Source organism: Trichechus manatus, unplaced genomic scaffold (genome assembly GCF_000243295.1).
Source record: "Trichechus manatus latirostris isolate Lorelei unplaced genomic scaffold, TriManLat1.0 scaffold00001, whole genome shotgun sequence".
Classification (NCBI taxonomy): domain Eukaryota; kingdom Metazoa; phylum Chordata; class Mammalia; order Sirenia; family Trichechidae; genus Trichechus; species Trichechus manatus.
In genome coordinates this window covers 42,827,527-42,853,910 of record NW_004443937.1, presented here as the reverse complement: position 1 = coordinate 42,853,910, position 26,384 = coordinate 42,827,527, and the positions used below count along the sequence as shown (strand labels likewise).

Below are 26,384 nucleotides of genomic sequence, written 5' to 3'. Positions count from 1 at the left end.
TCCCTGATGGGGGCGGACGACCCAGTAAGCAAGGTAAGCACGGGCTTACTTGTGCTTACTTGCTAATCTGTAGAGAACAGTTTCACATGGGTTTTATGTCATGAAATCCATGTGAAATTGTTCACTACAGATAAGCAAGTAAGCACAAGTAAGCCCGTGCTTACCTTGTGTATTGGCTAATCTGCCTCTTGAGATGTGGTCACCTCTCTGAAGAAATCAGCCTCTTCTGGATGAAGACTGAAATACGAAACACTTTATAAAATTGTCCCCAAGATTAATTTTTAAAGGATGGCCTATATTTGATGAGCACTGTGGCTGAGAACAACATATTTCAATAAAAATAAAAGGTTCATTTGATGACTCCTGGTGTATTCAGAAGTCTTTATAAATGCTGTTGGAAAAAGCGGGTTGATTTAAGTTTCTTTATCAATAAACTGGCTCTAATACCACACTTGATGAGTAAACCACCCCACTATTATTAATATTTTTAAGAGCAAGAGAAAGAATTAATGTAGAATCTATGAGTTACCAAGCCTGCTTCTGACAAAAATGACAATCACTCTAGAAACATGTTTTAACATGTATTGCACTCTGAACTCTTTTTAATTAACTGGACATCTGCATGGAGAGGGGATGAGGGAGGAATCTCAGAACTGTTGCTTATTAGACACAGCAGATCACACCAAGAAATCAATATTATGTCAACACTTCAAAACTTGACTCTTAGTGCTTCTAATTTGTGGCGTCTTGCGTTGGTTCGTTTCTTTGTTTTTGGTTTCGGTTTGTTTTGTTTAGATCCCTCTGACTTTCTGGGTAAAATACAGCAAGGGTGCCCTGAGCTAGGTTCCATCTTCTAGCACATTTTCTCCAATCATAATCCTTTCTCTCTCACTGGGGGAAGAAAATGCAGCATTTCACGGACTCAGGCCAGGGCTGGCATGCCCATTTCCAGTCCAAAAGCTGCCACTTGAGGAGAAATTTCAAACTATTGATTCTACATCAGTTGCATTTTCCCCCTATAAGACTCATCTGAATCTTATTCGTCTAAATGGGTTTCGAATGGGGAGCTCAGTGTTCAGGTGCAAAAGAATGCATCTGGGGACTCTGAATTTCCACTCTGTCAAGATTCTCAGCTGGCTTATAGGCAGCTGTGTTCATTTTTTAATTACCCAGGTGGTACAGACGATTTGCAGCATTCCACCTGAAGTACCACCTCAGCCCTTCGCTGTTAACCAAAGAGCGGGAAGAAAATCACGCCGGTGGAGGGTGGGGGTGGTGGTCAGTAAAAGGAAGGTGAGAATTCTATTAAGTTCTCCACGAATAAATCAATTCAGTTGGAATTGCCTTTTATATGTTGTACCAATAACAAACCAGATACTCTGAGGTACTGATATTTCAAAGCTATGGTGGCATCTTTATTTTGACTTTATGTTTCAAAGACTGGAAATCAAAGGGATGGATTTTTCTGATTAAAAAGCTGCCCTAATTTAGCCACCTCTGTATCTCTTCCTAAGCTGGCTCATTTTCATCACATCCACGTCTTCAAGGCTGCACAAGCTAGGTGGAAATAAAACAGAGGCTCTGGTTTCAAACACATAATTAGCTTGGAGTCACAAAGGCACAGTCTTCTAGGAAGGAGGTGATGTCAGAAGGGGGAAAACTAAGGGAAATCTGATGTTTTATTGTAAGCCCCTACAAACCATTCCGGGCTAGGAGCTTGTTGTAGATTGTACCAATAAAGGGGAAGCCTGACAGAGGGTGGAGGTGAAGCGCGTGACTCGGGAACGAGCCTTTCGGAGTCTCATACCATTAGTGCATTACCTCAGGCACATTACGTATTACCATGTGTCTTCATTTTCCCATCTGTAAAATGGGGAGGTGATGCCATTTACCTCAAGATTAAAGGAGAAACGCCATGTAAAATGCTTAGCACAGTGCCAGGCGTTCTTACTGAATGCTAAATACTAAATGAAATACTAAAGTACTAACGAATGTGTTTACTAAATGGAAATTGCTACCGCATTTAAAGAGAATCTTGCTATAAGGTGGTAAAATTTCAGAAAAATTACAGTTCTTTAGTCTGGTTAAAGAATAAATGATCTCGTTGTGATATTTAAAAAACCTTTGAATCATTTTTCCCAACGTGGCACAGATTTTTATTCCTCAGAATAGATTACAGCAGTTTTTCTGGCTATGGCACTCTGGACTTGTCAGAAGTAAATACTTTTAAAATGCTTTTAAAAGTGATACTCTTCGGGACTCTGCACACCAACTCTAATCAAACTGAAGGCCCTAACCTCAAAGATACATGTGCCCTGTTGGTGGTCCTCTGACAATGGAGTCCTCCCAGTTTTGTAAGCCTGCCACCTGGAGGGTTTCTGCAGTAACTCAGATTACCGAAGAGCTTGAGATGCTGCTAAACTCACTTCAGACCTAACCTGTCACAGCAGCTGTACAAAGGAGAACGATTACTTGGAAACGTGAAGGGCGGTGTGTCAGGAGGGACGGATGTTCAGTGCTGGGGGTTCACACAGCGGTAATTACCAACAGCCCAAAGATCAAGTTTTTTTCTTTTAAATATCCAACTGCCAAGGACCACTCAGTTCCCAGCCAGGATTTATGGCATCCTAAGACTGACTGTGGTGGCTAATAAGGCAATACAACAGGTTCCCCCGGGTTTGGGGATTTGTCTCCTTTTGAGCTGAGCTACATTAATCAACATTCACTCTACTTGTGGTTTGCCTCCAGCTTCCAAGGGGTGTGTGAAGGGGTTGTGCCCCAAATGGAGCAGATGCAAGTACTAATGTCTTCGACTATTTCCACGAGCTGCCTGAAGACGACCTCGGGGCCTGCAAAACTGCCCTTCTAAGAAGGAACCTACACCTGCGGGGTCCAGGCATGTGCGATATGCCCAACTTTACTTTCAAAATCTCTGAAAATACATAGTCAGACCTCCTCTTGCTTCCCATTCAACCTCGCCTTTAACTTTCATTATAATATATTCTCTACTTGTTTCACCCTGAGAAAGACGATGCAGATTTGTTGACTGTATAACAAAAAGAGAAGATTAAAATATCAGTTTGTTTCCAATCCAGCAATTACTTACTCATCCTATCACTGTCTAGGATAATTGTATTAATAGCCTGTCTCCCAGATTTGTGAATAAACAACAAAGAATTCAGACCACCTTTTTCTCTCTAGGGAAAAAAAAAACGTAGTTAACCAGGTAAGGCGCTTAAAAACCATTACTAGCAGTGGTGGCCAGAGAGTCATTTTGCAGTAGTTTGAATGTAATAACAGCCACTTTTCTCTCGATCAGCAATAGATACAGAAACAGGAGAGCCGGAGCTGAGCATCTGACAGACAGCAGCACAAGTAGTCTGTGCACAGACAGACAGAAGGGAAGTCACAGTCTCTTGTGATTACAGCTGTTCACGGCATGGACAGGTGACTCGCTAGAGGTTTACTTTAATGCTCCGAATACTCTTCATAAATCCAGTTGTCTTTTAAAAGGTGCACAGCACGCACCTGATCTTACAGGAGGCTCATCTCATTCGTTCTGTCTTGGTATCAGACCTTATGAAATCAGCACACACCTGCAATATTTGGTAGTTACTTATGGAGTTTAAAAAATTCTTGTTCTGGTACTTATGAAGAAACTTTAATTAAAATGACGAGCAGGTTGAAGCACTATGAATGTCCTTCGCACAATAAACACACCTGAGGAGGGTGGGGTAGAATTACGCTTCATTTTTAACCAGCCAAATATAAGTTTGTTCAAACAGTTTCCTGACTAAGTTGCAAGAAACCTGACATATACCCCAACAGCTAAGGTAAGCATCTCTCTCTCACGCAACGCAGCCTCTTCGGTTTAAACCCACGGACACACGAAAGCAAAGTAAAAACAAAAAACCAAAGATGCTCTCACTGAAGATTTCAAAGATGATATCTGGAGATAAAATCCACAGCGCATCCCACATGTATGTATGCAAACACACACACACACACACACACACACACACACACACACACATTCCCACAGCTATCTGTAAATCAAGGTAGATACAAACTTACCGGAGCAAATATCACCATACACATTTACAAAAGAATTGATAATCCAACTTCCCTCTCCTGAAAGAAGGTAGAGGTTGTCTCATACTAAAAATAAAGCTTCTCTGTCCACAGCACCAGCCACTTGTCCCTCTTTTTAAGAAGCAAAGGAGGAGAACAAGAAAATCAATGCGGAGGGAAAGTGAGATGTCATACCAATCAGGTAGCAGCTTCTGCCTTATTTGCAGAGAGATGACAGAACGGTCATATTATGAGGCAGTGACAGCCCACAGCCGAAGGAGAGGAATCGGATACTTCCCTCTGGTGAGGCGCTCCCTGCTTTGTAGGGAGGAAGCTCCCACCCTGGTGAGCTCCCACACTTGGCTTTTAGCTCACAACTCCAAGTGCAGGACTGCCTTTCACAAGCAGCCTGCCTCATCCCAAGAGCACCAGCCCCTTTCACCACCAGCCCCCTCCTCTCTCCAACGCAATGCTCAAAAGCAAACTGAGAAATGAGATGGAGCCAGGATTGTGTGTGCAGGGGGTGCGGATGGAAAGGAGTGGTTTTAGAAAATCCTTATGAATTGATTTGCATACATTAAGTAAATGTTTATACATTTGTTTTAAAAAAAAAAGTCTTCAGTTTTATGGAACCACAGGGATGCTAGGCTTGATCCCCATTTGGGAAATTCATACAGTGCCCATAAATAATAATTAAGGTGATGGTCCCGGGTGCTGGCACTCTGTAAGGGACAAATTACAACTTGGTTGCACATTCATTATATGAGTGTTATTTACAGCTCTTCCCCTGCAAAACCTCAAAATTTAAAAAGGTTTCAGAGGTTTACATGTGACCCGGGTCTGCTTTTTCTGTCAGTGAGCCTCCGCAGGAAGGAGCTGAGCTTGACTAATTCAAGAGGCCGAAATCATGGCACCCTGTGGCAACATTTTCTTTTTGGATTGGCACCAAATTCATGAAGAGGCTGTCCACAAGTTAGACAGACATCCCATAACGGCTTCCTGCGGTAAATTTCTCCCAGGGCCTGGACCACAGGCTGAGTTGGATAAATCTATACGCCTCTCTCTTCCCCTCACTTTCCTCGCTTCCCAACCCCACTCAGCACAGGTAAACTGATTGGCCTTGGATGGTCCCAGGTATCTCTGCTTTATTTTCTGTGTAGTTGGCGATGGCCCAGCTGATACTCACCTTGGTTGGCCATCTTTTTTTATAAAAACCAAATCTGTTGCCATCAAGTTGATTCCGACTCATAGTGACCCTATAGGACAGAGTAGAACTGCCCCATAAGGTTTCCAAGGAGCAGCTGATGGATTCAAACTGCTGACCTGTTGGTTAGCAGCCAAATGCTTCAAGTGGTTATTAATTCGGATACGTAGGGTTCTGTGTTCGGTAGGGGGCCACTGAAAATGAAGGCAGCCCCCTAGGAGCTGGACTGACACAGTAGCTGCAACAATGAACTCACACACACCAACAGTCACGAAGAATGGCGCAGCACTGGGCAACGTTCCATCCTGTTACATGTCAGGCCGCCATGCGCTGGAGCCAACGGGTCGGCAACTAACCACGACATTAATTCCGAATCCGTTCCCAGTCTTTCTCTGAGTCAGTCTTTCTCTCTGTCTCTCTCTCTTTCTCTCTCTCTCTCACACACACACACAGCATACACAAACACACAGTCACCACACACACACTCAGCACACACACACCACGCACACACTCCCCACACACACACACTCACTCCCCACACACACACACACACACACACAAGCTCACCACACACACACTCAGCACACACACACCACACACACACTCACTACACACACACAGCACACACAAGCTCACCACACACACACTCAGCACACACACACACACACACACATACACACACTCACCACACAGCACTACGAACACCACCCCAGGGTTCCCACCGCCATCATCTCCCTGACCCCATTTCTCCCTCCTCCTACACAGAGTAACAACTCTCAGCAGGGGAGCAGAGGGAGAGGTAAGGGGGGAACATAGGGGAGGTCAGGGGACCAAACAAGCAGAACATGACGAGGAGTCAGGTGACCTGGTTTCTAGTCCTAGCTATCTCTTTACTCTCCATGGGACTTGGGGAGGCCCCTTAACGTGGCTGCACCTTAGCTTGTCCTTTGTAAAACGGGTGTAACAACACCGCATAGAGCTGCTAGGGGGGAGGCGTGCAGAACAAATGAAAAATGGCTGCCCAACCCACAGTTCCACATACAAGCTGGGCTCGGGGTCCTCCCCTCCTCCTTTTGTTAGCTCCTTCTTCATGTGTGAGCCTTCAGGGTGCTTCCTAGCTCTTCAAACTGCCTATATGCCCCGGCCCCTTTGAAATTTTGATAGAAACCAGCTTCTCCCCACTGCCTCCACCATCTCCCCCTTACCTGCCTATTGAAAAAATCACTACATTTCAGTGAAAGAAATCACTCGGGAGCAAATTAAGCAAGTGAACACAGTGGAAGCAGAAAAAAGGCTGAAGACCAGAAGGCATTGATGGTCAGCACTCAGTAAGTATTTGCTGAATAAATGAATGACAGACTGAATGAATGAGTAACGTCTCTGGACCGAAGGCCACATTTCCTGCCAGGTGGCTGATAAGGAGCAGAGTTTGAGGTTGCCATTTTCAGCAACACACCTGTGGGGAGAGTCATACTTAGTAGTTTCTTCCGGGTTGAGAATGAGCAATTCCCAACAGTTTTAAATATTAAGACCCCCATTTCAAGTTAAAAAAAAAAAAGTTTTTCTTTCCATATAATAATAGTATTTTTATTCCATTTTTATTATTGTTAGCTGCCGTCAAGTTGGTTCTGACTCACGGCGACCCCATGTCCAACAGAATAAATGTTGCCGGGTCCTATGCCATCCTCAGGATCTTGGTAGGCTCACGTCCATTGTGGAGGCCACTGTGGATGCTGAGTGCCCTCCAGCACAGGGGGGCCCCTGGGCGGTGCGGACAGTTAAGTGCTGGGCTGCTAACTGAAAGGTTGGCAGTTGAGTCCACTCAGAGGCACGTTGAAAGAAAGGCCTGGCAGTCAGCTTTCAAAAGATCACAGCCATTCAAAACCCTATGGGGCACAGTTCTACACTGATACACACCGGGCTTCTATGAATCAGGATATGGCAACTGGTGGTTTCCAACCTAGGGGGCTCATGTTCCAGCACCATATCAAACAATATTCTGTTGTAATCCATATGGTTTTCATTGGCTAACTTTCAGAAGTAGATTGCCATAGTCTGTCTTAGTCTGGACGCTCTGCTGAAACCTGTCCACCATGGGTGAGACCCTGCTGGTATTTGAAATACCAGTGGCATAGCTTCCAGCATCATAACAACATGGAAGCCACCACAATACGACAAACTGAAAGATGCAAATATTTTAATGCAAATAACGCACGCCTTCTACGTTTGTTTGCCAACCATGCTCCCCTCCCCCGGTGAGGTATTTTCATAAGCACCACTCTGGCAATTTTTTTTACCTGTCGCTGTAAAAAACTCAGCATGGTGCGTTTATGAAAATACCTTGCTGGGGTGGGAGGGTGCAGTTGGCAAACAAGCTTACGAGGTGCCTGTTTTTTGCATAAAAATACAGTGTTCCATTTTATAGATGAGGAAACCAAGGCCCAAAGAGTAGCGTAACTTATCCAAAGGTACACAGTTAATATTTGATAAAGCCAAGACTTGAACCCGGTCCCATACCGGGATCTGAGCTTTTAACCACTCTGCTCTAGATGTGACATGATGGCACGTAGACTTTTATTTGTTCAGTCTACAGTGTATGACTACTAAACACATGGATACACAGATCCCTGCAACAGCAGCTCCACAGCTCTCCCCACTGCACAGATTTCACACCATAAAGACAGAGAACGCCTGGTATAGACAGAGAGTCTACAAGCAGACAAGGACTTGGACTTGGGAAAGTTACTTAATACCCTGGCAGGTGGAGGTGTGAGGCTCAGTCTTGAGTTTGCTGGTGGTTTGCTCTATGACCCGTGGTGTGTACCTCAATTTATCCATGCCTCAGTTTTTCGCAATTTTAAATGGAAGGTTTCCCACTAAATGATCTTTCAAGGGCTTTCTGGGTTGACTTCATCTACATAAGGTCCTAAGACTAAGAGATTGATTCTAGTCCTATGGTTGGGTTAGATTTTCCTGGCACACATTTTATTTCAGTTAGAGCATTGACATTCTCTGTATCTCTCCTACTATCACCCTACCACCAGCATCTCATGCCTGGACCTCTGTAATACGCTCCCAGAAGGTCTCCCTGCTTTCACTATCACCCCCTGTAATTCATTTGCCATACGGTACCCAGATTGAGTCTTTTAAAATATCAATTAGATCATATCAGTCATGTAAGAAAATACTTCAATAGTTGTCCAACAGGCTTAAAAGAAAACTGAAACTCCTTATCACGACTTCAAAGCCAGTGTGACCTGGCTTCCACCTACCCGTGTGAACATTTGGTGGATAAAGAAATGGATGAATGAATGGATGAATCGATATGAGAACAAGTCAGACCTGACATGGAGATAAAGAAATCTACATTTACCAAAGAGCTAAGCCTTGAAACGCAGGGCAGATGAACTCAGATGACTGATTAAACCACATTAGTGGATAGGCTGCTTTACTTCCTCATTCAGAGAACATTCTTGAGGGACTGCAGATTTCAGGGTCATATTGATTTCGGTGGAGGTTATGCCAAAGATGGTGGAGAGCCCCTTTGGTAAACCGTATTGATCGGTTGTTTATTAGAGGCTTGGGCTCCCAGGGCTTAGTTCACTAGGCCCACATGGAACAGCTGATATTGGGTACTGACCACACATTTGTCATTAGAGAGCAGAGTCTTGTCTGCTAGCCACTTAGACTGTCCTCACCTCCGGATGATCTGGCAGTCCAGACAGTTGGCTGCCACTCTCTCCCATGCAGTGGGAACTGACAAAAATAAAGCAATGTGCCATTATTTGATGGTTCTTGTTTGGAAAATGATATTAGCATTGTTGCTACTGCATCAAAAATAAAAGTTATCCATTATTAGACTACTAAAAATAGAAGTCCAATGTTCTCCAAGCTAGGTATTTATAAAGAAGGTGAAGTGGATTAAAATAATCTGTGATTCTCTGAAACCTCATTAGCAATGCTAATTTTCAATATGGTCAGATCTTCAACTCTGATCTTTCAACCTCTGTGATCTTTCAACTGAGCATGACCTTCAGACAACTTCAAATGGTTTTTTTTCTCCTCCTAACTGAAATGCTTGCCTCCCCTTTGGTGGCCACACTTCCTGGTAAATGCAGCGGCTCCTTTACCTCATAGCTTCTATTACTAAGCATCTGGCCTCTCAGGAAGGGTCCTTTCAGGCCTATCTGCTTCAGGGCTGGGCAGTGGGTGGCCTAGCTTTCTAAGCATTTAGCAAACACTGAGAGGAAGTTTCCAGAGCACTGAGGATCTCTCCATTGTTGTGGGGGAAGGGAGATAACCTAAGTCAAGAATGCTATTTTGGCCACATGAATAAATGACCAAGGGAGTTAGCGAAGTTTCTTCCATTTTGCTTCAAACCCTGTTTCAGTCATACAAGCTATAGTGATAACAGCACTTAATTCCATCCACTTATGGAACAACCTTGAAATCTTTAATGGTGCCTTCTTTACTTTGACTGAGCACAGCTCCTAGCACAAGTAAAATGCAATTGGATTTATTCTGATGTGAGCAAGTATATAAAGTCAGGGCAGAACTTTCTAGTCATCTTTTATTTCCCTTGTAGGAGAAATAGTGTTTTTCTCCAACTCATTCTCTTTTCCTTTTCACATACCTAATGAGATAAAATAATATCAATATCACTTGAACATTTATTAGACCATTAGCTTTCCTCAGTAGAGTTGAAAGCTGGCTGAAAGAACTCCAGACTGTGGCACAAAGTAGAGGAAAAAATTGTGGAAACAAGAGAAGCTAAGAAATATAGTGGAAGAAGATTTGAGGAAAGTTAGGATATTTGGGTGAAAATGTAGCTACCCCTGCGAGGAAAAGGAGACAAAATGATACTTAAAATTGTAGGTCAGAAATATGCAAGATATCTTTAAACCAAACAACCAAAAACAAAACAAAAACCAAACCCATTGCCGTCGAGTCAATTCCGACTCATAGTGACCCTATAGGACAGAGTAGAACTGCCCCATAGGGTTTCCAAGGAGTGGCTGGTGGATTCAAACTGCCGAACTTTTGATTAGCAGCCAAGCCCTTAACTACTGTGCCACCAGGGCTCTTTTTAAACCAAACAACAGTTTAGCTTCATTAGTAAAGAATCTCTGCCTTGAGCATTGTGCTCTTTTAAAGAACTATCTATATGGGATCAAACTGACAATAGCAACTCAAAAGGTTAGACAGGAAGCTTAGGGAGCAGCGAGTTTATGTCAATGGGGGAGGAACAGTTCAGAAAAGGAGGGTGAGAATGGTTGCACAACTCGAAGAATGTAATTCACGTCACTGAATTGTACATACAGAAATTGTTGAATCAGTGTATGTTCTGCTGTGTGTATTCACAACAATAATTTTAAAAAATGCACGTGATACATCCTCTGAAGACCATGAGGCTAAACTCTTCAAGCGCAGGGCAAGATCTTACTCATCTCTGTATCCTCAGCTGCAACTATTTGCTAACTGAGGCTGCCCGGAACCGCCTGGAGGACGGAGGGTAGAATCTGTATGGTTACGTTTACTACCCTTTAGTCAGACACTGCTGGCTGGCTTTGTTTGTCTCTCCAGATCCACTTCCCACCCACTCTGTGTCCCAGCAGGCTGACCTCAATGGGCCACCTCAACGGGACCTACCAGGGCCCAATATGTGTTGAACAGGTGAACGAGGGCTCAATACGTGTTGAACAAGTGAACCAATAGTGCTGAATCACTATAATGCATTTCTTAATTATAAAAGTAAATGCATGAACATATCGGCCCAGCCTCACAATTTTCAAAGTGTAAAATATGACTAGTGAATCTTTCGGTGAAATTTTTGTATGTACTAGAATGTAGACAGTACACTGAACTGACCAAATCGTCTCAGCTCACAGTATAAATACAGGCGTAATCTTTTTAAAAAATTTGTTTGTGAAAATATATACAGCAGATTATAACCGTAGTCTTTAATATCGTAACCTTTAAGCTGAACACCAGGAATTCCATAGAGATGCTGCATGGTAGGCAATGGAGGTGGGAAGATGGTTTGGGGCAGACCCGGAGGCCAGGGCCCCACACCACTTCCCTGCTTCAACCAGGGCACTCCGCTGTGTTCCATTTTATGTCTCAGGCTTCTAAACATGTCTGCATTGGAACAAAAAGTTTTACATCTTCAAAATGTTTGGAGAATCACTGACCAAATGGAGGTATTTGGCAGTTACGATTTCTTGCAGTGGATCTTTCTGATACCAATAATGATGCTAATATTTCTTCCTGGGAATTAGCCTAAGCATGGCTCATACATTTTTCTCACTTGATTATCATTCAACCCTATGAACTAGAATATATTATTACTTTCATTTTGCAAATGATGAAGCTGACTTTTAGTACAACTAAGTAACTTGCCCAAGTTTGCACAGCTACTAAGTGTTAGAGCTAGGATTTGAACCCGGGTTGTCTGACTGCAGTGCTCAGGTCGTAAATCTCCCCATTACCCAGAGTTGCTACCACGTGCAAGTTTAGCAGCTACACGGTGGGTCGTTGGTCACTGCCTCTTTACTTTTTAGAGCTCACACTGGCAAACAAAGGCAGTGATATATTTCAGTTGTATGATTTCTGGTGATTATATCTGTTCTGGTGCAGGGGGTTAAAAGGGGCCCTACCATAAATGCTCCACAGTAGACCCATGCTTCCTGCTGTCTTTCTCAGCACTCAGCACTACTTTGCACATAACCTCGCTGCCGTCTAATTGATTCTGACTCATAGAGACCCTATAGGACAGAGCAGAACTGCCCCATAGGGTTTCCAAGGAGCGGCTGTGGATTCGAACTGCCAGCCTTTTGGTTAGCAGCCGAGCTGTTAACTACTGTGCCACCAGGACTCCGGTTTGCACGCAGTAGGTACTAAATAAGTCTTCGCTGAATTATTAACAATGAGAGAGAATAAATGACCTTTCTTAGGCCCACATCCATAGTTCTAACCACAAACAACAAAGGCACATATTTTATCCCCCTCCTATCATTTTTCATAATAGGAAGAGCTCTTTCAGCAAATTGATGGCTTACGAGTGAGGCTGTTCTGACACATATTTCTTAAATCCTGGTGTGAAACCGAAGACAAATAGTTGTTGCTATGATTAAGGATTAAGACTGTATGTCAGAAAGAATCCCTGAGGTCCGCTTTTTACGTGAATCTTGTTAGGGCTGCAGTAAGACTGAGAGAAGAAAAACGTGGAGACCGTTTTCGCTAACCCTGCCTGGCATGCTAAGACGTGAATCGTAGATTAGTTGGACAGTAACGTGACTTTTTCACTGCTGATTTCCTGCGAAGACAAGGAGGTGTCATATTCGACTGTGTTCACTTGTGTGACTCTTTTAGCCTTTCTAAGCCTCAGTTTCTGCACCCGTAAAATGGGAATGATAATGCTGAGTTACCGTGGAAATGATACACAGAAGCCTGATAGAACTTGTAATGGTATACGTGAAATAGCACCAGTGAAGTGGAGATGATGTAAGTGAAGTACTTTACAAAATGAAGAACTGACAACGTTTGATTTTTTTTCATGGTGGCGCCGAGCATCTGCTGGATTATGATTCCATCTGAAAGCACTCTCCCATCCCTCCTCCTGGCTCCCACTGAACCCCAATCTTAGGGATGTGTGCAGGTGGTTGTCTTGTGCTGTGGAGTCAATTCTGACTCAGAGTGACTCTAGAGGACAGAGAAGAACTGCCCCATTGGGTTTCCAAGGCTGTAATCTTCACGGGAGCAGATGTGCCTGGCCTTTTCTCCCACAGAGCGGCTGTTGGGTTTGAACAACCAACTTTTGGCTTAACAGCCAAGCACTTAACTATTGCACCACCAGGGCCCCTTATATGTGCCGGAAGACAATGGAATTGATAGGACGGGACCTGGGCCATTATTTTAACTTGAGTGTTCATGAAATCTTTGTAAAAACCTCTCTCTTTTGCAAGCTGAGCAAGGCTGACACTGGGGGTGTGTCTAGATTCCTGTGGTAAGGGGCATTGATTTGGCCAATCAAATCTTCTACAATTTTACCAACTAAAAAAATCTCCTCTCTAGGGGAGACCTCCTGTATTCTTTATTTACACTTTTCCCAAATCCTGGGATACAGGGGGACAGAATGGCTGGATGTTAAAGAGACAGCTTATATATAAGTCCTGTGAGAACTGAGGCTTCCAATACTAGACAGAGGGACTGTTCCTTTCGGTGCCTTCATGAACGCGAGAGGAAACGATTCTCCGATAGTCAGTTGTGTCTTACTGCAGGCCTGCTGAGCTTGTTTAGAACAGTTCAAAACGCCATGTGCACTCACAAAGACAGAAGCGAGTTTTCGCCTTCAGCTGCGTATCTATTTTTAAAACAGAAGGCTTTATCAAGGTCTTCCTGAAAATGTTAGTTCCTTCTTAAACCAGTCCCAAGCCTTTAAATGGTACACATTAAAGAGTAAGCCTGAAGAACGGGACATTCTGATATTTCCAGAATGTCACTTATCTCAACTCCAACCGCAACCCGCTCCCTCTCATCACTGTGAAAACGTGGAGACCGAGACTCCACGCGAGGGGCTGTAACGATGTCTGTTCTGACACCAGGTGTAGTTTGAGGAGGGTCAGTTGGCCTCGGACTCCGTTCAGAAGAGAAAAATCACTTCCCACCTTTCTGTTATAACACCACGATGCCTTAGGATACGAATCTTGAAGCCAACAGCGCCCGGCACCAGGGTACTCACACTTGGCTGCACGTCAGAGCATGAGAGGCTTTAAAAACACACATCATCGCTCCAAACCCAGACCTTCCGAGTCGTAAGCTAGGGTGGTGGGGAGCCTCAGTGCCTGTAATTTACCAGCACCCCAGCCCACTCTTCCCAAGGTGAACGGGATAGGACACAGGTGTTAGGGAACCTCTGTGGAGTGCATGGGGCCAGTGCCTGGGTTCAAGTCAACAAGGCCACCGTGGCTCATCACAAAAGGTGAGTTCCTGATTCAGCAAAGGCTTGGAATAGATAGAGGAGTCTCCTGTGAACGAGGAGAGGCACCTACTGGAATCTTCGCCACGGAGTGGAAGACCGAACAGAGAGCTCCTGCCCACGTGCCTTCTCAGACCTCTTTGGCATCTTGGGTCTTCCTCTTTAAGTGAACGTGATCTTACCCAGAAAAAAGAGAACTGTCTTAGTCATCTAGTGCTGCTGTAACAGAAGTACAAGCGGATGGCTTTAACAAAGAGAGGTTTCTTCTCTCACAATCCAATAAGCTACAAGTCCGAACTCAGGGCACCGGCTCCAGGGGAAGGCTTTCTCTCTCTGTTGGCTCTGGAGGAAGGTCCTTGTCATCAATCTTCCCTTGGTCTGGGAGCTTCTCACACAGGGAACCCCGAGTCCAAAGGACGCGCTCTGCTCCTGGCACTGCTTTCTTGGTTGTGTGAGGTCCCCCGCTCTCTGGTTACTTGCCTTTCCTTTTATTTCTTTAAAGCTAAAAGGTGGTACAGGCCACACCCCTGGGAAACTCCGTTTACATTGGATCAGGGATGTGACCTGAGTAAGGGTGTTACAATCCCACCCTAATCCTCCTTAACATAAAATTACAATCGCAACATGGAGGACACCCACATAATACTGGGAATCATGGCCCAGCCAAACTGATACACACATTTTTGGGGGAAATAATTCAATCCATGATAAGGAGGAACTAATCAGAATATAATAATAGCAACATCCATGGTTATATGTATACAGCAGGCCTGTTCCTAAACACTTCTTATGAAATGACTCATCTAATCCACCTTAAAATATAACCAAATAAAAAAATCAAAGTCCAAAGACCAACAGAAATACTCTTTGAACCCTTTCCTAGAATCAGCCTCCATGCTGCCCTCTTGTCTCAAACCATCTCCAGCTTTTCTCATGTGGTTCACCAACTCGGCCACCCTGTGGTTCAGTGGTAGAATAGCCTTCCATGTGGGAGACAGCGGTTCAATTCCCGGCCAAGGCACTTCATGCACAGCTACCATCAGTCTGTCAGTGGAGGCCTGTGTGTTGCTATGATGCTGAACAAGTTTCAGCGGAGCTTCTAGACTAAGGCAGACTAGGAAGAAAAGCCTGGTGACCTAATTCCAAAAACCAGCCAATGAAAACACTGTGGATCACAGTTGTCCAATCTGCAATTGATGATGGGGATGATTCAGGACTGGGCAGTGTTTCACCCCACTGTGCATGGGGTCACCATGAGTCAGGGGCTGACTCAGCGACAGCTAACAACAACACAGCCCTATCGGCCACCTGTCTTCGGCTGCCTCCCTGCCTCCCCTGCCCAAAGGTTCCACCGGAGATAGAATATGAGTGCAAGTAGTTTATCTGGAAGGTAATTCCAGGAAAGGGAGTGGGGAACTGAGACAGGGAAGCAAAGGAAGCTATAAAGGGTGCATTAGTGTGCAGGTTGCTGCTGTAGGCACTGGGGCTTGATCTCATTGGGGACCTCTGGGAGGCCGTGTACAACACACTTCAGAGGTATCATACAGGAGGTGCAGGGAGCTGGTGCATTTGCTCTCCAGCCCCCTTCCCTGTGGACGCAGCAAACATTAAATCTCTACATTCCTGCCTCTCCTGCTTGACAGCCTAAAGCCCTCAGGCAGAGACTCGGTCCCTTAGGAGGATGCTGGGGCCTGTCCTAGAACAGTAAGTGCTGAGGGCATATGGGCACAAGCTTGGCAGTGACTGAGACAATGCCTACAGGTACCTCTGAAAGGCCCAGGTCACAAGCAGGGAAGGAAACAAGAAGAAAACGGTGCCTTTTTTGAGGCCTCCAGGGAAAGATTATGCTGGTTTTGACTCTACTTCTCCCGAGTGATTTCTTTTTCTTTGTGTTTGTCAGCTTTGTTTTTAATGGGCTTGGTGATTTACGTAACAGGTCAGGCTTGTCTTTCTAGCCATTGAGTCTCATCTTCTGCATCTTCGCTTATTCTACTCCCTCCGTATGGAATGCCTTTACTTCTCTGCCTACCACAAACCTTGCTGTTGTGGGTGTGGTGTGTCGTTGAGTCAACTCCAACTCACAGCGACCTTATAGGACAGAGTACAACTGACCCCTAGGGTTTTCTAGACTGTAGTCTTTACTGGAGCAGATCGCCAGCTCTTTTCTCCCGCAGAACGACTGGTAGGTTCCAACCACGAACCTTCTGTTTAGCAGCCAGCACTTAACCGTTGCAGCAGCAAAACCAAAAACCAAACCCATTGCCGTCCAGTCGATTCTGACTCAAAGCGACCCTACAGGACAGAGTTCAACTGTCCCATCAGGTTTCCAAAGCTGTAGCCTTTACGGAACGAGACTGCCACATCTCTCTCCCGTGGGGCAGCTGGTGGGTTCGAACCATCAACCTTCCCATTAGCAGTCAAGTACTTAACTACTGCCACACCAGGGTTCCTTTTAGGGCTCCTTAGTTACCCATAAAAGACCAGGTAAGTTACCACTGACATCTTCCTGATTTTTTCTCCTTTATAGCTATTATTGCATTTTCTGTGTCATAGCTAACAACCTTCATGTTTGTCTCCCCTTCCTAACGCAATATTTTGCAAGCGGTAGACGCTCAATAAATGCCTATTGAATGGATGGGTAAAATGCTCCTAAACAGAGATTTCACATTTTTTATTAGGTCCCTCGGATTTAACTTCAGACCCTGGGACGCTGCTATAAAAGTTATCTTGTTTCCACTTGTACAATTTCAAAATTCCATTTGTTCCTTCAGTGTTATTGATTTCTAGTGTTTTCCTCTCTTTCATATCACGGTAAATGCTACATCCTTTTTGACTGAAATGAGAGTTCAAACATGTATTATTAGTGAGGTGGTGCAGGTGAGTAGAAAAATCCACCGAGTTAGTGAGCTAACATTATTGAAGACAGATAAGCAAACAGGGAAACATGGTTGGCTCTTCTGGGCAGGGGCAGCAGCTTCACAAATCAGCTTCCATTGCAGGAAGCCAATCTCCACTTCTAGTTTTGTTGAAAAGCCTCTTTACCTGCTGGAGATTTTTTTTTCACATATTCATAATTTTATTATAGCACATCAGATTTGAGGAATCAAGTGGAGGGCAAAGGGAACATCCATCATTAGCTGTTAAAAAAGCCTCGTAAGTGAACTGAATTTAATTATTGTAACCACCTTCCAAAGGATCCCTGGTGGTTCTGCTGGAGATTGTTAACTTGGTTTGTGAACTCCTACTCATCCTTCAAAATCCAGTTCACTTATCACCCACTCTGTGAAGAGGAGAAGGGGAAAGAAGCTGACTTCTGTGCAGCACTTCCTTTTTACCAGGCACTGTGTGAAGTACTTTACTTATGTTATTTTAGTTTACTCTTTCAACAATACTGCAAGGCAGGAATTAGTCCCGTTTTCCAGACATGAAACCTGGAGCAAAGCAAAAATCTAGCCAAGCACGACACACTGTTCAATATCCAGGTCTTTCACACACCAAAGCACACGTATTTTCTGCTAGTCCATATTGCCCCCCACATCATTTATATAATGAACTTCTTTTGAGTACATGTATCCTCACCTAGTGACTTAATTCACCCTCACAATAATCCCATTGCTTTTATATGATCACCCACAATTTACAGGGATACAGAAGCCTAGGGGGTCTTTTTCTGTCCCTCATTTTCTGGACTTCTGTACAGGCTGACTTGTCTCAGTTACAGTATTTGTCATAACATTTCACAATGATGTACTTGTATTTCTATTTTTCAAACAAGAGTATAATTTCCACGAGGCAGGGTTTCTATCAATTGTATCTTGTGTATCCTCAGTGTGGGAGTGAATGAATGAAGGTGTGGAATGAATGAATGAACAAATTCACACTAAAAATTTTTTTTCACATTAAAATCAAATCTGAAAAAAATCACTGTGTTGAAAAAGTCTATTGTTTCTTTGAAAAGCTAACCATTGACAGCATACAGTTATGGAGTGTTCGATGCCCTGAGCACAGTTAGCCCATCTAGAATGCTGTTTATCTACGTATTTATCAGGTCACTCCTGCCAGCTCTTCCGTGACGCCTGGCAAAGCTTGCTGCTGTTGGATTCCCAGCAATCTAGGCCTCGTCCGTCTCTTGACGCGGGCAGGAACCAGGAAAAAAAATCAGCCAAAGGAAATGTCACCAAGCGTCCATACACTAAAGGTTACACAGTTTTACCCACAGTAGAGGGCCCCTGGCCCTTACCCAGAGTATAATTACTCTTTCCTTACAAAGAATTCTAACATGGTTGTTTTTTCTAAGATGGCAGCATACTAGGAGAAGCCAAGTAAATGGAATAGACTGTAGCAGGCAGGCACATTTAGAGCCCCGTGGGAAAAAGAAAGAGCACAGAAACAATAAAAGAGGCTTAAGTGAGGACTTGAAAGCACCGTCTTCTCAGAATATCTTGTGTAAGGGCAAAGAAATCCTGCCTCGCTCTGTGGCCTCTGAGGATGTCATTGCATTATGACAAAGAAAGAAATTGTCAAAAACTGTTAAGACATCTTAATTCTATTTCAAAACATAAGGACATGAACCATATAAACTTTTTAAAGAATAGACATTTCTATTCAAAATAGAGTCTTTTAGCAAAAAACTAAAATTTTTGTTCTTAAATGGACAAAACTTCAACTATTGGAAACCATGTTGTTGTTGTTGTTAGATGCTGTCGTGTTTGTTCCCACTCACAGCCACCCTATGTACAACAGAAGGAAACACTGCCCGGTCCCACACCATCCTCACAATCGTTGTTATGTTTGAGCCCATTGTTGCAGCCACTGTGTCAATCCATCTCCTTGAGGGTCTTCCTCTTTTTCGCTGACCCTCCACTTTAGCAAGCATGATGTCCTTCTCCAGGGACTCGTCCCTCCTGATGACATGTCCAAAGTATGGAAACCATTGCTATCAAGAAAGAATTGTTTCCTGGGGGTTCCAGAGATTGCTGAAGAGTTACAGCCCTTAGGTGGGCCAGCCCTGGTAACATGCAGAGTGTGCACAAGTGTGAAGAATAACTGGCTATCTCACGATAAATTCCACTTAAGATCCAAGGCCATCAGGTGCATCTTCGAGATCTATTTGCCTTTGGCAGTATGACGTTCTTTCCATTGTTACCCACCACCATGAACTATGGAGCCCTGGTGGTGCAGTGGGGTGGTGCAGTGGTTTAAGTGTGTGACTGCTAACCAAAAGGTTGGCAGTTCAAATCTACCAGCTGCTCCTTGGAAACCATGTGGAGCAGCTCTACTATGAGTTGGAATCGACTTGATGGCAACGGGCTTGATTTTTTGTTTACCATGCACTACAGAAGAGCAGGCTGTTTTGGTTTGTGATATGCAAGTTATTGATCCGATCCTCTCAATACAGTTAGTTAACGAAGCTGTTGATCTTATCCTCACCGTGGCTTCCTTTACTGATTTTTGGCTCTCAGTCATTGTTTACCGCATCGACAGTGTTACAGCTACTTACATGAGACAACAAAGATAGAAAGGAAAAAGAATACAAACGCCCACAGCCCTAACTTGTCCACACATCAGATCTTTGCATTTTTCAGATTGGTTCTGGTTCTTGTCCATATGTGTGATACACTGATCACAAACAAACATGGCCCTATTATGCCCTGTCCTGTCGCCACAATCTTTGCAGTGTTGACTTTGCAGCTCTTCTTTTCCGCCCCTTGAACCTGAGGTCATCTCATGACTTGCTTTGGTCACACAGACTGTGGAGGAAGTGAAGTTGCCCCTGCTCAGAGCCTGGACCTCAAGGCACCTTGCAGCTTCCACTCTCCCTCTTAGAACTTTGGCAAGTCACCACATAACTAAGCCTGGGCTAGCCTGCCAGATGACACTGGAGAGACACATGATCTAGCCACCCTCACTTCCCCAGCCAACAGCCAGCCAACCACTACACATGTCAATGAGCCCTTCTAGACCAGTCAGCACTCGGCAAACCCAACAGCTGACAACAGACTCATGAGCAAACATAACTGATCTCAGTCAAGCCTGATGCTAATCAGCAGAACCACCCGGTGACCCGTAGAAAATGAATCATAATTAATTCTTATTGTTTTAATCACTGAGTCTTATGTTTTCTTTTTTTTAATGCAGTGATAGTTGATACAGTATGCATGCATGTGGTTGACACAGTAGATATCTTGTTGCTATAAATCATACTTTTTAATGGCTATCTAAGAGCTCCGCTGCTAACCAAAAGGCTGGCCGTTCGAATCCACCAGGCGCTCCTTGGAAATGCTATGGAGACAGTTCCACTCTGTCCTAGAGGGTCGCTATGAGTTTGAATGAACTCGACGGCAACGGGTGTTTTTTTTTTTTTAAATGTATTATCCAGGCTGCCTGGGTGTGCAAGTGGTTAAGTGCTTGACTACTAGCCAAAAAGTAGAAAGTGTGAACCCACCCAGAAGCTCCTTGGAAGACAGGCCTGGTGATCTGCTTCTGAAAGGTCACAGCCCTGCTAACCCTATGGAGCAGTTCTACTCTGCACACGTGGGGTGGTCATGAGTCAGAATCGACTTGAGGGCAACTGGTTTGGTTTTTTAATTTGTCATCTGGTGGAAAAACAATTATTTACTTGAATGCTCCTCCTATTGTTGGAAATTTAAGTTGTCTACAGCAACTTAGCAGAGAAAGCAATGCAATGTAATGAGCACAGGTTACTGGTCTTCTAACAGTGACTTCATATCCTTGTTCTTCCAATGAATCTTTGTGACTTTGGCCAAATTAGCCTCAACGAGCCTCAGTTTCCTCATCTATGAAATGGAAATACCAGCACCTACCTTTGAGATTTTGTTGTGAATATACAAGATAATATATGGCAAATACTCAGTATAGTGTCCGATATGTCGTAGTTGATAAATAAGTGGAGTATATCATTTAAACAAAAATAATGCTGCAATTCATTTCTTTATTCTCAAGTATGAAATTACTGGTTATAAGACAAGGGCAAAAGTATTGTTGCATTGCATTTTAAAAACATTCTAGCCTAGGGGACAGTGAGTTGAAGATAATGGTGATGGAATAATTTGGAAAAGAATAGTGAGAATAGCAGCACAACTGGAAGAATGTAATCGATGTCACTGAATTGTACATGTAGAAACTTTCAAAATGGTGTAACTTTGGCTATATATATTTTAACCAAAAAAAAAAAAGGTCCTCAAGGTCGAGAAGGAAGAGTGTTGACATGTCGTGGGGTAGTTAACCAATGTCATAAAACAATGTGTGTACTGACTTTTTAATGAGAAACTACTTGTTCTGTAAACCTTCTTCTAAAGTACAATGAAAAATTTAAAAAACAAAATTCTACCTGGACTATAAAGACAAAACCAAACTCATTGCCATTGAGTAGAAGTGCCCCATGGGCTTTCCAAGGAGTGGCTGGTGGATTTGAACTGCCACCATTTGGTTAGCAGATGAGCTCTTAACCACTGTGCCACCAGGGCTCTACAGGCACTACCAATTAATTTTGGGAATGAGGCTAAATATAAATAAGCATACAGACAACAATAGGTTCAGAGAAACCATGGCTTAGAGGTAATTATGGAGTTAGCTTCCATTTCTAGAGGTGTAAGACACTGCAAGAATCATTGTTCTACAACAGTAGAATTGGATTGGACCATCGAAATCAGAAATCATCAACCTGCTCATTCCCAAATACCAGTGTATGGACAAGAGCAAAGAGGGCTGTAAAAGAACCAGCTAATGAACTTAATTAATATACAAATTCTCCAGCCGTGTATCCAGAGATTCTGATTCAGTAGATGTGGAATTGGGTCCAAGAATTTGCAGGTTTTTTCATCCCCCCACCCCACGCCAGAGCTTATGATGCATAGCTAGTTTGGGGAACCACTACCTTGATACCCATCTCCTCCTCATTTTACAGGTGGGACCCCAAGATGGAGAAAGGCTAAATAAGGGGGTCAGAGCTCCCCAGGGAGTCAGCTGCAGAGCTGGGGCTAGACCCCATCCTTCAGATTTGTGAACCCACAGATCTGTGTGGCTTACAATGAGAAGAGTTATCCTGAGTTCCTCAAGGGAGAGAAATCTGCTGAGACCCTTGTTGTAAGTACTTACTTTTCTTCCCAAGGCTAGCTTCCACCTGATCCTACTTGATACACACTTCATATGCTAGAAGAATGATTAATGTGAATACAGCTTTTATCCTTCAATAGAGCACATGTTCTGAACTGTAACCAAAGTAACTGACTTTCAGACAAGCTGAAATATACCAAGAAGTGGTTTATCTTGTATATCAGCATACAGCTCAATGTTAGCTTTCAAAAAAAAACAAGCAGTAAATAAAATCAAGGCAACATATTCTTTTACATTTTATTGTCTCCTTGAGGCTTTGTAACACAATTTTTTTTTTAGATAAAGAACTTCACATGTTATATAACTCATCCCTTCAAATAAACAGCATGAGACTTTTTTTCATCCAAGTTCAAAGTTTTTTCCTTCCAAGTCCAACGCTGAGAGGGCACTCTTCTGTGATTTTTTTTTTTTTTTCAAGAAATACAGCCATCAAGATGACATACTTATTTTGTTAGACCTGGAAGGCTTGATATGGTTATAGAGTTGTTTTGAAATTATTTTAAATTAATTTTGAGGTTGAATTCAAGCCCAAAGCAACTTAAATTATTTGCTGAGTGAGACCAGAAAAAAAGAAAAAAAAAAAAAGTCCAGCCTAAGTCAACTGTCTGTTAAGTCTTAAGATTCATGTTATTTAGCAATGAAAGTAATCTCTGGTGTGGAGAAGACAAGGTTTGAATTCCTCCCTACTCGACACGTGACTTTGGAAAATGACTCAGGTTCTCTAAGTCTTAATATGTCCATCTGTGTAATGGGGACTACTACAGCAAACTTTTGTTGAACAATTATTATTGCTCAAAAAAAATTAGGGTCTCTATTTCCATTAGTTCATTTAGTATTTATAATAACTCTATGGCACAGGTGCTATTATACCCATTTTACAGATGCTCATACTGAGGCTCAGAGAGATTAAGTTACTTGCCCAAGGTCACAAATGTAATAAACGGTAAAGCCTGGATTCGAACTTAGGAAGGCTGATCCCAGAGTCCAAGCTTCAACTAGGCTAGAGTGGATGGATCTTCACGAGGTTGCTGTAAGGATTAAATAAAATATAATCTGTCAAGAGCTTAGAAGTGTGTTTGGTTTATAGTAAGGGCTCAAAATGGTAACTCCAATACTAGTACTGGCACAAAGTGCCCTGAGGCATATTTGTACATGAAGAATCTTCTGTTGGACTATAACCTATCTACATACCATTGCTTGCCTTTAATGATTTGTAGCAAGTATAACCATAATAATAAAGTAACCTATACCTGCCTTGTCTCCTTTCATTCTCTTAAGCTATGTCTACTATTATCTGGAAAATACAGAAAAGTATAAAGAGTTTACTGAATCCCACCATTCAGAAGACTGCTCTTCTGAAGAAGAGTAAATCCTTCCAGTCCTTTCTCTACGCAAATGATATTTACCCATTTTCTTCTTTTTTTCAAAATAAGAACTACTCTACAAATAGACCTTAATCCTGTCCTTTTTCCCCCTGATGAATACAGTGTGAATATTTTCCCCATTCCATGAACTATTCTGTGAAAACCTGATTTTTCATGATGGCATAATATTTCATTTTATAGGTAATCTGTGGGGAGAGGCAGAAAATCTCTCTCCTTTTCCTTTTCCTCCTTCTGAGAGGATGCATCTGATGTGACTGGAATTGAGCACATACACTAGTAAGAAGGATACCAAAAACCAAACCCATTGACATCAAGTTGATTCTGACTCATAGTGACCCTATAGGACAGAGTAGAACTGCCCCATAGGGTTTCCAAGGAGCAGCTGGTGGATTCGAACTGCCAACCTTTTGGTTAGCAGCTGAGCGCTTAACCAGTGTGCCACCAGGGCTCCAGTAAGAAGGCAACTTGTGTTAAAACCTTACCACACATGGGCTCTTGCTTTCCATTTGGGACCCTCCCTTGTCTTGGTTGAAGGAGGAAGATGGCTGCCATTTTCTCTATTTTTTTATTTGGGTTTTCTCCTCTCATTGGATACAGAGTGGCGCAGTCATGAGATTTGGGTTTGAATTTATGAAAGGAAAGAGAAAATTATCCTACCTCTGCATAAGGTCCAGCCTAACTTACTACTTGGCCCCCTTTCCCCAAAAGGGCCCCATATTGTCAGAGGTACTGTTAACACTGAGTACATTTTTTTTATGTCTGTTAAGAGGGTGATTGCAAACCTATCTCAGGGCACTAGTATATTAAAACCAGACAACTCAAACTTGCTTTTTAAAAATTTTAAATAGACTTCCAGCAAAATGGCATTCTAGGCAGAAGCACCACGCTGTCCCTCCACAGCAAAGATCCAAAAAACTAAGCCAAACAGAGAAAACAGCAATCCTGAAACCCTAAAACATCAAATGAAGAGATACAGAACTCAGCCAAGCACCAAATGGAGTGAGAAAACTGACAGAGAACAGAGAGCAAGGAGAGATTTATGCAGAGGTCCCCTATCAGCTAGCACAGCGCAGATCCACCATCTTGGACTCCTATTGGAGACCAGCAGATGGGGGTACGAGAAAGCAGCTTCACAGAGCTTCCAGCAGGAGACAAAACAACCGGTAATTCTGATATACGCTTTCCCAACCCCTACCCTTCTTCACCCCCACTCAGCCTCCTCTGCTTCCCGCAGCCACAGTCTCTTGGCCGGGAAGCACCAGCTGCTTCAACTCCACCTACCCACGCTAGCCGGCTCCCTGAGTGTAATTTGTTGGCTGCTGGTGTTGCTTTTTTCCACTTCCTTTGATTTTTTCCTTACCTCTCACCACTTCCCCCTCTTTGCACTCAAATACCTGGCTCCGTGTTCCATCTTTGCTTCTTCCTAAGGGGCTGCAGAGCTCTGTTCAAGTGTGGAACTGCTTCCCGGTCTGGGCTGCCAGGCTGATGGGATCCCGGGGCTTTTGTTTGTTTGTTTTGAATTGTTTGTTTGTTTTCTTTTCCTTTTCTTGACTTGGGAGCCCGTTCTGGCCGGGCAGTGCTACACGGCTTGGGATCTACCACCTCAGCTTGCGCAGACATGCAGAGGGATCCCTGAGAGCATTTCTTTTCTCATGGGTTTTTTTTTTCCCCCTGTTTTTTGGGGGGCTTTTCTTGTTCTTTTTTTTTAAATTGGTTTTGTTTTCTTTTCCCTCTTTTTCCCCTTTTGTCTTTCTTCATTACTCAGTTTCTCGTCTCTCTATAATTCCTTCTCTTCCTGTTCCCTGAATACCTGGCACTGAATACCTCTAGGCCTTCTAGCCAGGCTGTACTAAAACACCTGGAACAACTTCCCCAGACCTCGTAGCCGCACCCGTGGGATCCCTGGGAGCTTTGATGTTCTTTCTTCTTTCTAATTTTTATTTATTCATTCTTTTCTTTTTTTCTTCTTCTTCTCCCCTTTTGGTTTTTCTCCGTTTCATAGTCTCTCATCTCTCCATTACAATGGCAAGCTCCCATAGCACTCTTTTTTGTTTGTTTGTTTGTATGTTTTTGGTTCCTGTTCCTCTCTCCTCCCTCCCATATCCATCTTAGCTCCACACATAACAATCTCCCCTCTACATCCTGCCTACCTTCCCCGTGCGCTTAACATCACACCACCAGGCAGCACAGGCATGGCCTACTGGAATCTGCCTTGCACTGATTACCGATCCACCCTGGTGGCTGTAGTAAGTGCTACAAATGAACCATCCCAGCAACTCTTCTTCAGATAGACCTGCCCTGCTGTACCATATGTGAGCAACTGACCCTGCCAATTGGAGAAGGAGGTGAAAAGTATCATGCCCACAGACAAGCAAACAACAAAGAACACACAGCCCGCCTGCTCAGATATAGCCAAATTTAAAAAAAGGACGAAACAAACAAATCTACAATCAATAAACAAGAAAAATAACTACTGAATGCCCAGAAGACAGCAGACAATATCAAAACATTTACAAAAACAGGACAGGATGATTCCAGTAGTCATCCAAAATAAAACACCAGATGACTTTCCAGTGGAAGAAAAGGCACTACAACTACCTGATAGGGAATT

General features: G+C 43.4%; 1 protein-coding gene across 2 annotated transcripts in view; it reads right to left on the bottom strand.

The window, feature by feature from the left end:
• Nucleotides 1-26,384, bottom strand: part of SYNPR (synaptoporin) — a 407,308-nt gene that overhangs the window by 198,647 nt on the left and 182,277 nt on the right. The window contains exon 1 of one of the 2 annotated variants that reach the window (XM_004368659.2): nucleotides 4,075-4,373. The exons of the other annotated variant lie outside the window; for it this stretch is intronic. Within the exon in view, the coding sequence (XP_004368716.1) occupies nucleotides 4,075-4,098 (24 nt within the window). The 5' untranslated portion in view covers nucleotides 4,099-4,373. Of the gene's footprint in view, nucleotides 1-4,074; nucleotides 4,374-26,384 lie in introns of those variants that run through there. 2 annotated transcript variants of the gene reach the window in all.